Raw genomic sequence first — 13,313 nt, 5'->3', positions numbered from 1 at the left:
TGCATACGTTACTAACACCTGACTTCCGTCCACAGGCATCCAGGAAAAGTAACAGCATGCGTTGTCCAGAATATGACAAACGTTATATAAACATATACGTATACATGTACATTTAGAACGTAATGAATTGATCTTATTGTACAATGTCTTTTAGGTTATACACCTGTTTTCATCTTGTGGTAAAGGCTTTATTGGCACAACTGATTGGTTTGGTTTGAAAAATCAACATTTAGCACAGGTATTAGGCAATGCTGTTGATTTTTATCAGAGTTTTTCTATAAAGCATGGAGCTTATACAGGTTGTGGTTTGAAATTACCTGCATTCTTTTTTTTTTTTTTACATCTTTATTGGAGTATAATTGCTTTACAATGGTGTGTTGGTTTCTGCTTTATAGCAAAGTGAATCAGTTATGCATATACATATGTTCCCATATCTCTTCCCGCTTGCGTCTCCCTCCCTCCCACCCTCCCCATCCCACCCCTCCAGGCGGTCACAAAGCACCGAGCTGATGTCCCTGTGCTATGCGGCTGCTTCCCACTAGCTATCTACCTTACGTTTGGTAGTGTATAGATGTCCATGGCTCTCTCTTGCTTTGTCACAGCTTACCCTTCCTCCTCCCCATATCCTCAAGTCCATTCTCTAGTAGGTCTGTGTCTTTATTCCTGTCTTACCCCTACGTTCTTCATGACATTTTTTTTACTTAAATTCCATATATATGTGTTAGCATACGGTATTTGTCTTTCTCTTTCTGACTTACTTCACTCTGTATGACAGACTCTAGGTCTATCCACTTCATTACAAATAGCTCAATGTCGTTTCTTTTTATGGCTGAGTAATATTCCATTGTATGTATGTGCCACATCTTCTTTATCCATTCATCCGATGATGGACACTTACGTTGTTTCCATCTCTGGGCTATTGTAAATAGAGCTGCAATGAACATTCTGGTACATGACTCTTTTTGAATTATGGTTTTCTCAGGGTATATGCCCAGTAGTGGGATTGCTGGGTCGTATGGTAGTTCTATTTGTAGTTTTTTAAGGAACCTCCATACTGTTCTCCATAGTGGCTGTACCAATTCACATTCCCACCAGCAGTGCAAGAGGGTTCCCTTTTCTCCACACCCTCTCCAGCATTTATTGTTTCTAGATTTTTTGATGATGGCCATTCTGACTGGTGTGAGATGATATCTCATTGTAGTTTTGATTTGCATTTCTCTAATGATTAATGATGTTGAGCATTCTTTCATGTGTTTGTTGGCAGTCTGTATATCTTCTTTGGAGAAATATGGTCACCTTATCTTTGATAAAGGAGGCAGGAATGTACAGTGGAGAAAGGACAGCCTCTTCAATAAGTGGTGCTGGGAAAACTGGACAGGTACATGTAAAAGTATAAGATTAGATCACTCCCTAACACCATACACAAAAATAAACTCAAAATGGATTAAAGACCTAAATGTAAGGCCAGAAACTATCAAACTCTTAGAGGAAAACATAGGCAGAACACTCTATGACATAAATCACAGCAAGATCCTTTTTGACCCACCTCCTAGAGAAAGGGAAATAAAAACAAAAATAAACGGGACCTAATGAAACTTCAAAGCTTTTGCACAGCAAAGGAAACCATAAGCAAGACGAAAAGACAACCCTCAGAATGGGAGAAAATATTTGCAAATGAAGCAACTGACAAAGGATTAATCTCCAAAATTTATAAGCAGCTCATGCAGCTCAATAACAAGAAAACAAACAACCCAATCCAAAAATGGGCAGAAGACCTAAATAGATATTTCTCCTGCATTCTAGTTTTATTTATTCATCTTTTTGGTAAATCTTGAGATTGAAGTGAGATGTTCCGTCTGATTACCTTGGTGTGAGGTAGAAGGAGGGAGAACAGAGGAGGGCAGTGTGGGCTAGGATGTTTTACTGAGATGTTTCAGATCATTAAAATGCTTTGATAGGATTTGGATTTCCCTTGTCTTCAAAAGCAGAGTGATTTTATAGAGCCATCTAGTGGATAATAAAGCCTTAAGAGCATTAAAGATGGTTTCCACGGCTTGATTTCCTTTTCAGGTCCTGAATGATTTTCGTGTGCCATCTAGTGGCTGGCAATAAATCATCTCTGTCCTTAGGTGCACTTCATGTTTTTTTTCTCCTTAATTTCAAGGACAGTTCATCACCAAGTACACATTCTAAATGCACTTTTAATCAGTTGGTTATAGTGTGTATTTTGTTGATACAAGATTCACAAGAGGAAAATTATATAACAGTTTTTTTCAACTCTTTCTAAAGCATTAAAAGACAAAGTATATAAGTCACCAAGTAGATTGTCTTAAACCTGAAACATTTTTTAGGTCTGAGTAAAGTATGCCTATGTTCTTTTAGATGTCTAAAAATGCCATAGTGAATTAACTTATAGTCTATTTTCTCCATTTTGTATTTTCTAGATTTTCTGGTTTATAAATTAGAAGCACAAGAAACACTAAATAAGGGAAGGGTGAGTTTTTTTTTTTTTTCTCCCTTAATTTTTTATTTCACGAAACTTGCAAGAGGGGGAAATATGGAAATATCGCAAAACCTTTTACTCTGTTGATCATTAGGATTGAAGGGCTGAAATACATTTCCCTCCTCCCCTCCCTCCCTTCCTCTCTCCTTTCCTTCCTTCCTTGCCAAGAGATTCTCAGAGGAAGACCTAAAAACTGCTCTTTTAAAACCTACCTTCCTTTATCACATTACTGTGATAGTGATAAATTGGAAATAGCCTTAATGTTCAACCATAAACATAATCTCTTCATAAAGAGATTATTTTTATTCACTTACTTATTCATTTGTAGTCTCTCTTTTCTATGGAATGTGATATTTTAATTTGCCTTTGCAGGAAGTTACTGTCACTTGCATAGACATTGCTGTTTAATGTCTGACACGGCACCTGGCCTAGAGTTCCCATGTTCAAAAACATCTGTGGAACGAATGAATACATAAATGATACTGGCAGTTTAAAAAGTTTTTAAGTCCAAATTAACTGGAGAAAAACAAGTTTTTCTCTTACTCTAAGAAAAATATGTAAGCATTGGTTGAGTAAAGCATTGGCATTTTGGGGTATTAAAACTGAGAAGAGTCTGTTCCTTGAATAGCTAGGAGGCTGTCGGCTTTCAATTCTTACCTGCTTTTAAAAGCCCTAGCCAGAACCGTGTGTATTCTGTTGTGCATTTTGTAATGTAATTTATTACAAATTAAAATGGTAAAGTGATAAAATAAAATGATAAAGCAAAAATGCAGTTCATTTTAGAAGCTGCAAGAATATGAAAGAAAGAAAGAATGGAGGCTGTGCTTGTACCGGTGACGGGTAAAGCAAGGAGTGGGGCACATATGATAGAACAACACAGCAGCCTGGGGAGAGAAAACCTTCAGGTGGTTTGTGGTTTGTACCCTCACTAGTTATGGTTGTCCAGGACTGGACTTGTGTGAGGTCCAAATGTGAAGATGCTCCACTGGCACACAGAGACACACTCCTGGAGCGCGTGCTTCAGCCATAGGTGTAGGCTCAAGTTTTGGTCCTGGCTCTGCTACTAAAGGAAATGTTTGTCCTGGCCTGTTCCTTAGCCTTTCTGTTTCTCACTCTGTGAGCTGGATTCTAGTTGGGGTAAAGTCACGTATGTAGAATTTCTTACCCGCTGAAGTTCGAGGCAGGAAAGTGCCTTTTCTCTCCCTTCCCGGAAGCCACGCGAAGCTTGTGAGGCCTGGTTTATCTCCTTTTCCCCTTGGAGCACCGGGCACAATATATCAGCCATGTGCGGTGCTGCATCTCAGGACAAGTTCCCCTGTGCCTCTGGCCTCAGTTTTTCTTCTCAATATGAGAGTGGAAGTAAATCACCTCCAAGGGCCCTGTCAAGCTGCTGTTTCATAATTCCATGTCCTGATTTTTCATTATTAAAGTCTAGCAAACTTAGAGGAATGTGAAAACTTCATTTCTGCTATTAAGTAAAGAGATGGCCTCAGAATTGTCCTGTTTCGAGCTTAGAGTTCATTTTCACTTAACACAAGTGAAATGAGTGAAATCCTTCCATTAAGACCTTTAAGCTCTGGTTAGCAAAAGAGCCAAATTTGTTATTTTTGCGTTAACTGTTTGCTTTTCAATTTACAGCAAGATTCTAATAGCAGGTACAGCGCGTTGAATGTCCAACATCAGATGTTAAAGGTGAGTAATTTAAAGTTGTTCTTCGTGAGTGAATCAAAGGATTAACTAAGTAACTTAAGTGATCAAGGAAAGTTTACAGAAAGTTGATTTGTATTGTGTTATGGTATATTAAAGTCATTTCTGGCTAAAAGTGATATATAATTGTAATGCTCCATCATGTTTATCACCTGATTACAAAGAACATATTTAGCTCATTACACATTTTTTATAAATGAGGCTCTCTGGTCACCTAATTTTTAATTTTGTTCTCTATCCTTTAAGGATTTTTTTTTGTTTGTTCTTTGTTTTGTTTTGCGGTACGTGGGCCTCTCACTGTTGCGGCCTCTCCCGTTGCGGAGCACAGGCTCTGGGCACGCAGCCTCAGTGGCCATGGCTCACGGGCCTAGCCGCTCCGTGGCATGTGGGATCTTCCCGGACCGGGGCACGAACCCGTGTCCCCTGCATCGGCAGGCGGATTCTCAACCACTGCGCCACCAGGGAAGCCCCTTTGTTTGTTTTTTTAAATCTAATTTCTCAGAGTGGTTTTTCTTAGATATTTTCTTTTATCTTAGTTGCACTGGAGGCAGTAGAAGTATTAAAATGCTGCCTTCCTGTTACTAATGTGTAATAAGTGTTCTGCCTACCACAAGAGCACAATTTATGTTTAAAGATTCTCCTTCCATGGTACTTGGATAAAACTCATTATTGTGTCAGGAAAATTGAAAAAAAATAAGAGAGAGAAGGAGATGCATTATTTCTGTTCAGGCCAGAAGAGATGAACAGCAGACAGTATGCCACCCTGCACAGCAGGGAAAAAATACCACGCCACTGTCTCCAGCCCCTACCCCCCAGCTTTTTGTTTGGTGTTGTGTTTTCTCCTATATCAGTAGGGCATATCCTTTTTATTGAAAGCAGCATCTTTCCTATTATCAAGAAAGCAATACATGAATTAAAGCAGACCACCCTTTCACATTAAGCATTTGGAGACTGTAGAATTTATCTAGATTGTGATTACAGTATTATAATCAGGAGTAGTATAAGTAAGAATCATTCTATAAACAATCGATTTATTACTTCTCCCAAACGGAAAAAAGTCTTTTTTTCCCCCCCTTCTTTAAACTGGGTTACCAGGAAGGCTGAAACTCAAAGAAAGGAAATAAAAAATGTTGCTGGGAAAACATCAGATTGAAAGAGGCAGTCTAGAGTATCCACGGAGGGGTAATTTTTTCATTGGCTTTACCCTGTTTCCACAGTAACTTGAGTCCCTGGGAATTTCCCCAAATCCCTTCCTTTTCCATCTCTCATGCAAACTTCCAACTTCTTGTTTTTCCCGTTAATGTTAAAAATTCAGGAGAAAATTATTTTTGGCCATGATCCCAAACTATTCACTTGGAATGGAAGGGAAATGGAAGGGAGCTGCACAAATTCAAAGCAGTCTGAGGAAAACGAAGGCTACTTCTTCATTTGTGCTGACTTTCTGGGAAGAGAAAGACTACGCTATCGAGAGACAGATTCTGATATAATTTAGAGAATGTACATCCCTGCTAAAGTTTTCATCTTTGCAGAGTCAACATGAGGAGCTAAAGAAACAGCACAGCGACTTGGAAGAGGAACACCGCAGGCAAGGAGAAGACTTCAGTAGGACATTTAATGACCACAAGCAGCGATACCTGCAGCTGCAGCAAGAGAAAGAACAAGAGCTTTCTAAGCTAAAAGGTATTTGGAAACCTAATTAGTCAGTGTGCATGGAAATGAATACTCATATTAACGTTTGAATAGAACAATAGACTTTTGTTTTATTTTGTTTGTTCCTTGCTGATTGATTACCTTACATGTGGTCCTTTACCAGTTACTTCTTACTTCTTTACGAAGTTTCACACTTATCTCTTTGGGTTTGTTTAGGGAAACAGAATAGAATACTTAGTGTTTCTCAACGGGGCACATTGGCCATGTTGGGCAAGACAGTTCTCTTTTTAAGTGTGTTGTGAGACATTTAGCATCTCTGACCCCATCCACAAAATGCCATCAGTGCTCCCCAGTTACAGTGATGCATTTCCAAATCTCCACAGGGGCATAAAGACTCCCTGTTGATCGCTAATAGTAGCTTCAAAAAGCTCAGGCTCTGGAGTCAGACTGCCCTCGTGAATCTTGGCCTCTTCAATGATGTTTATATATGACCACAGGCAAGTTGTGTAGCGTAAACCATCCTCATCTGTAAAAGCGAGCTATTCATAAAAAGTATCAACCTTGTAGAGTTGGTATGAGGATTACATCATGCAGAGCACCTAGAACAGTTACTGGTACGTGGTAGACCTTCAATCTATATTAACCACCACCAGCATCAGCATCAGGTATTTTCACAGTAATGTGGAACAAAATATATCACTTCTGAGTACATGTGAGTTCTGGAAGAGGGCTATAGCATATTCTACAATCACCTATCCAGGTACTAAATAAGTCTGAAGTGTGAGATTTGGTTTAAAAACGTACATGGTGCTTGCAAAAACACGGGTGAAATCCTGGTGCTTGCAAAAACATGGGTGAAATCCTGGTGCTTTGCAAAAACATGGGTGAAGAACAATTTCCTGGTTTTATATAAAATGTCATCATAGAAAGAAACCATGTGAAGGGTCCTTTGGACTTTTCTGTACTTTTTTTTTGCAATGTTTTGTCTCGAAGTGTTCCAAAATAATAGGCTAATAACAGTATTCCAAAATAATAGGAATACTTTGTAAGTATTCCAACAAGGCACCTGGGAGTTAAATAGCCACTGAGGCAGTTTACAAAGGGTTGAGGTGGTCTTGATGGAGCCAGATGTCAGCGGATGATACCCAAGAGATGTAGACGTGGAGGGGCCTTGGCTTGTTGGTGGTGAGCTGGGTGGTGAGGAGTCAGTAAGATAACAAAATAGAGAAAGGAAGAGACTAAACACTGAAAGCCCTAAGGTGGTAAAAGGAAGAGAGAACCAGAAGACTCCAGTGCGCAGACAGCACTTGCCACCCTGGGGATGCTACACCTTTGTGTGGTGAAGGAGGACATTTGACTTGTAGGATCCACTGTTGAGCATTTTCAAACCTGAGCCAAGCTGAGGGGATATATTTAATTATATTGATATGAAGGAGATCCATTAAGGAGTGAGAAGTAAAATTTTCTAGGTGTCTGACCTTGGAATGCTTTACATAATTTAATTCATTCAATTTTAGTAATAACCCTAAATGGCATATTATCTTGTGTCTACTCTATAGTTACTCCTTTCTTTGAAACCAAGTCCATGTATAGTAAAATGTTAACAAGAAATCAGAACCATGGAAAATACTTGTCTGTGAGTTCTGCATATACTCAGATAGTTCAAGCCTGATGGCCTGGTCTGAGCTTCCTGGAACCCAGAACAAAAGTAGAAATACAGCAAGTGATAGGGCTCTTGTCATCAGAAGAGAGAATCTACCAAATACCTTGGTGGGTGAGGGAGCGATAGAGAGAGACAGAGATGGAGACAGAGGGCGAGAGAGAGAGAGAACGGTATTTTTGATGTCAATTAATTTTTGGAAGAAGTTTCTCAGAGAGACTTAAAACAACTTAATGTGACAGTGCCTTTGATGACACTTTGATAAGTGATTTTCACATCAGCGCTTTTGTTTGATTATGGTCCCTGATAGTAAATTAAAGATAGATGCATCGTGATAGACGCGGGTCTATAGCGGCAAACCTATGACGTGTGTAGTCTGAGTAGTCTTTGGCAGGTTACTATGACACGAGGAGGGAGTTTAGAATTTAGAATATGGATAGCTATGAGCTGGTAGCATTAAACTTAGATGATTATTCTTCCCATTATCGTTATAATAATAGCTGACACTTAACAAATGTTTTCCATGTGCCAGTACTGGGGGAAATTCTTTGTACAGGTATCTTATTTAAGTCTCACAACACCCTGCAAGGTAGGCATTATATTTAGTCTAATTTAACAAGTGAAGAAATTGAGGCCTGCTAAAGTTAGGTAACTTGCTCAGGGTCACACAGCAAAGGCACAGGAGACACTGTCATTAAGGTTATAAACTGAATTCCTTTAAAAGTCAGCCAAGGGCTTCCCTGGTGGCGCAGTGGTTGAGAGTCCGCCTGCCGATGCAGGGGACATGGGTTCGTGCCCCGGTCTGGGAGGATCCCACATGCCGCGGAGCGGCTGGGCCCGTGAGCCATGGCCACTGAGCCTGCGCGTCCGGAGCCTGTCCTCCGCAACGGGAGAGGCCACAACAGTGAGAGGCCCGCGTAACGCATAAAAAAAAAAAAAAAAAAAAAAAAAAAAGTCAGCCAAGTTCGGGTATTTCAGGTGCATGTGTGCCTGTGTGTAGACTGAGGGCCCATCCAGCCGATGACACACTTGTGGTCCTCTTCGATTGCCACAGTGTCCTGTTTTGTTTTTTTTTGCGGTACGCAGGCCTCTCACTGTTGTGGCCTCCCCCGTTGTGGAGCACAGGCTCCGGACGCGCAGGCTCAGCGGCCGTGGCTCACGGGCCCAGCCGCTCCGCGGCATGTGGGATCTTCCCGGACCGGGGCACGAACCCGCGTCCCCTGCATCGGCAGGCGGACTCTCAACCACTGCGCCACCAGGGAAGCCCCCACAGTGTCCTGTTTTGACCTTTGAGAAAATCCGGTATGACATGTAGGTGGACAACCCAACCACTGGCCACATTTCCCACCTTGTTCTTGATCTCTCCCCAAACCCAATCACGAAGCCAGTGCCCTGGGGATCAAGCAGGGACTCTAGTGGAGTGAAAGTGGACAGAAAGTATGAGGCGGGACGGTGACTGGAACTTTCCTTCTGTGCTGAGGGCCACCCTGGAGACATAAAGTTCTGCCTGCAGCGAGTGGCTGCCACTTTGGGGACCGTTTGCCCAACGCAGTGCAGGTCCGCACCTGCTGCTGTCCCAGCATAATTCTTAACAGCACCCCTTTCACTCTCAACAGTATCTCCCGTTGGAGATGAGTCATTATGGTCACGCAGCCACCATTTAACTTCTGCTGAGTGCTGTCACATGAGAACTGGCCTAATGTTGCCAGAATCTTATTAGACCCAGATTCTTGGTTTTTAAATGGTGACAGCTCTTCAAATGTGGAAGACACTATGTGTAGGCCAACACTGCAGGGGCCGAAAAAAATGTTTGTGTGTTGTATTTAGCCCAAGCGCTGCCAGTTCATACCATCCAGATACTGAAAATGTGGGAAAATTAGCAAGAGGTGGTTCCCCGAACAGTGGAGCTTGTGGTTCAGGAGTTTTTAAGACTTCGCTTTGATTGCTACAGTCTCACATGGTAGCCCTGGAAAGAACTGTCCTATAGCTATTGGAGGGAGAATTTGGATCCGTCAAGAACTCAATGGTGGGAGAAAGAAAATATATTTAGAAGTTTTGAGCAGATGGGGTGTCTCTCTGTCTCTTATTTATTTCTTGGGTTGCTTTTGTAACTGAAATACCTTTTGGGGACTGTGGAAATTATTCATGCTATGAGAAATGTGGTTTTGCTTTTTGATAGCTCTGTTTTTAATTTGTGAAGAGATCAAAATCTTAGATGACCCCTACCCATTACATTTCATTCCTAAGGGTTTGCTTATTAACAGAAACATTTCATTTTTAGCACAGGACTAATTAAAAATCCTTAACTTCTACGACGTGTAGCTTGTTTAAATGTATTTAAACCACTGAACCAGATTGTATTGGGTTGTCCAGCTGAATCCATGCCGCATCCCAAAATGGTATAGGTTTTGTTGATTTGGAATATGGTACTGTCAAAGTTCAAAACAATCCTAGAAAAAGTTATGTGAGGCTTTAGATGTGAAAATAATAGAATCAAGAGCCCAAAAGGCCCAGGGCTTTACGCATGATTTCCCTTTTTCTAAAATAGAATCCGTGTACAATTTGAGAGAAGAGAACAGACAGCTGAGGAGAGCGCATCAGGACATGCACACACAGCTGCAAGATGTCAAGGTAAACAAAATACCCAGCATTTGACTGTTTAGTGTTTGTCTGCTTTACTTTGTAGAGTGACCTTAAAAGTCGTTCCCTATTTGACATGCTTTACAATGCACACTGTTATTTTGGGCTTTGCATAAACCGGACCAGGCCCAATACTTCTACCACTTCTGTATCATAAGCTAAACGATGATCTGGAAATCCCAGCATTTCCATTAGTACTGAAATGATTCTTTTGCCAGATGGTTCAATCTTAATAAGCTTTTTTTTTTTTTGGCAATATAGAAATACCTTTAATATCTTAAGTAAAAATAAGTACATGAAGTAGAATGCAGGCTACTATGATAGCTATATACAATTATGTAGAGAAGACCGAAAGGAAACATATAAAATCGTTTGTAACTTATTTAAAGATAGTGGGATTATATATTTCCCCATCTATTTTTCAACTATTCTGCACTATTGTTATAATTTTTAATAATAAAAATGTTAATTCAAATATTATTAATAATATTTTTCACTTATTTCCAGTATGGCTGTAATGTTGCAGGTTTGTTAGATTAATAAGCTTTTTATTTACAAAGGTTTATTAATAACGAGAGGTATTTTTCTTTGTGTGTTGATTTCACTGTAAGTGATTGTGATATTTGGGTAGCACATTTTAGACTGTGGAATACATTAACCATAGTCTTCCCTCTACAAAGATTTTGGAACTTAACAAATACTGCAAAAGCAAACCAGCAAGCAAGCAGCATCTGGGTGCTCCTGCCACTGTCTGCCCAAGAGGAGTTTGTCCTAGAATGTTAAAACTCAACCTGTAAAATTCTTTTCTGTGTAGCAACAGCATAAGAATTTACTCTCCGAGCATGAACAACTTGTAGTGACTTTGGAAGACCACAAGAGTGCACTAGCTGCTGCACAGGTTAGAAGGGTAGCGGCCTCTCTGGGTTCTTTTTAAGTCTGCTTAACATTTCTGAATTCCTCTTGCGTGTAGTCTCTTAAAGGCCAGGCTTCACTGAGTTCCTTAGGACAGAGCTTTCCTGATGCTGAAGATCATGCATGCTTTCAAAACTCGATCAAGAGAATATTAAATAAACCTTTGTTTTTTGGTGTTTTTTTGCACTGGCAGTGTGGTGCATATTACTTTTTCTACCCTCTTCCAGCCCCTGCATGCAGTAGTCTAATACTTGTTTCAGTCACAGAAATTATCCCACATATGTGGTCTTTTGCCACCGTGTGACCTGTATTGACGCTTGCTATATGATCTGTAGGATTTTATGATGCTAGCTACCTAAATAAATTATTGTCAAGCTCTATATTTTATTCCTCCCTCCCTTGCTCCCAGCTTTACAGCCTGCACACACTGCTTTGGGGACTAGGCTTATGTGTTGTTTGGTCAAATTACAGGAAATAAGAAGAGCTCTCAAGTCAATAGAGAAGGAAAACGAGAGTCGTAAGCTTCATTTGTTCAAAGCCTAGAACAGTCCTTGGCACAAGGCAGGCCCTGAGTAGACACTTACTGAATGAACAAGTGAACAAATACAAGTGTTGGAGAGCTTATTAAAGTAATATCACATTGAGTGTTATACAGCTTTCTAGTCGAAGCAAAGAAGTAAGAATGGCTTCTTAATCACCGGTCTTCACTTTTCTTCTCTTGGAAGAATTGCAAGAAAAGGGCAAAGGAAAACCAACTATCTTTGCTTACCAGGAGACCATGTATTATCTTTTGCCTTTATAAAATTATTAATAGAATCATATGCTGGGCCCTGATTCATCTCAGAGGCTGTAGCATCTGTGTCTCTGGGACCCTTTTTCAAGGCAGTCATTGATTATCTCCCTGCAAAACTGTAGCTGTGTGGTAATTTTTTTCCATGGGTATAAATTAAATTGACTTTAGAGGATATTATTACATTCAAAACCTTCTTTATAAAATTTTTACCAAGTATTATTATTTTCTGTGAGGCTGCTTTTCATACTGAAAAATGTGACAAACCAATTTGAATACTCTATGTACTATAATAGCCATAAATATTAGACTAAGCAACAATTTGAAAATTCAGAAAAATATAAGTAAAATAATTCATTTAATGACCAAAGCCAGATTCTGTCGTAAGCATCCTGGGAGTATTGCCAATAAGGTTTTGCAACAGAAAAAATATTTTTATTTAACTTACATATAATTTTCTATTTCTTTCAATAGCTTTTTGGTTCTTTTGGGTGGGGCCTCCAAGTTTCTCCTGCTCTTTTACTCCCATATTAAAACTTTCCCCAGATCTGCTCAGAAAACAACTGCTATTTCAGGCATCTACGTCTCTCATGTAAATCATCTTATGAGATTCTGTCTTGACAACCTGATTTTTTTTTATTTTTTTTTTTTTGCGGGTACGCGGGCCTCTCACTGTTGTGGCCTCTCCCTTTGCGGAGCACTGGCTCCGGACGCGCAGGCTCAGCGGCTATGGCTCACGGGCCCAGCCGCTCCGCGGCATGCAGGACCTTCCCGGACTGGGGCACGAACCCGTTTCCCCTGCATCGGCAGGCGGACTCTTAACCACTGCGCCACCAGGGAAGCCCGACAACCTGATTTTTAAATGGAATAATTAAGGGCGGGAGAAAGCAGGAACAGAGTAGAATTTGAGAGTTTACAATTTATCAGGGATTATCATAATACCTTTATATACAGAATTTTATTTACTATTCACAACCTACTGAGTTATATAATACTGTATCCTTTTTATATCTAAATAAAGTAAGGTCAAAAAGGAGTACTGTAGCTGGCCCCAAATCATTGCCCAGAACCAAGCTGGAAGCTTATGGACATCAAAGTCACACTTAACTCTTCAGCTGGAATTTGTGGAGACTCCCTGTATCACAGTTACCTGGGCCTTGCTCCAGACCTACTGACTCATCATTTCTAGGGTGGGGGGTCCAGGAGCCTGCATTTTTAACATGATCCTTCCATAATTTAACATGATTCTTAATGCACGCTAGTATTTGAGAACCACAGCATTACTGCCTTCAAAGGTTATGTATCTAGGAGGAGGAGAAAGAAAAAAAGACTAGAATATTTATCTTATTAAAAGTATCATTGTGTGGATGTCATCTATTTTTCTTTGACCTCCAAAGTTGGTTTGCAAATGTTTTGGTAGATTTCTGGGCTAAGGGCCATTGTTAGCCGTT

The 13,313-nt window shown here is 40.2% G+C and overlaps 1 protein-coding gene across 7 annotated transcripts in view; it reads left to right on the top strand.

Moving 5' to 3' along the window:
* The window catches only part of GOLIM4 (golgi integral membrane protein 4), an 81,740-nt gene that overhangs the window by 44,088 nt on the left and 24,339 nt on the right, over positions 1-13,313 (top strand). For 5 of the 7 annotated variants that reach the window (XM_032630238.1, XM_032630236.1, XM_032630234.1 and 2 more), the window contains exons 3-7: positions 2,445-2,494; positions 4,142-4,195; positions 5,740-5,890; positions 10,069-10,151; positions 10,975-11,058. In XM_032630238.1, the coding sequence (XP_032486129.1) occupies positions 2,445-2,494; positions 4,142-4,195; positions 5,740-5,890; positions 10,069-10,151; positions 10,975-11,058 (422 nt within the window). Of the gene's footprint in view, positions 1-1,264; positions 1,379-2,444; positions 2,495-4,141; positions 4,196-5,739; positions 5,891-10,068; positions 10,152-10,974; positions 11,059-13,313 lie in introns of all 7 variants that reach the window. The other 2 variants (XM_032630235.1, XM_032630241.1) reach the window with 2 other exon arrangements.

This window comes from Phocoena sinus, chromosome 4 (assembly GCF_008692025.1).
Source record: "Phocoena sinus isolate mPhoSin1 chromosome 4, mPhoSin1.pri, whole genome shotgun sequence".
NCBI lineage: Eukaryota > Metazoa > Chordata > Mammalia > Artiodactyla > Phocoenidae > Phocoena > Phocoena sinus.
The sequence above is the reverse complement of the archived record's forward strand: the minus strand, read 5'-3'. Positions and strand labels throughout refer to the sequence as shown.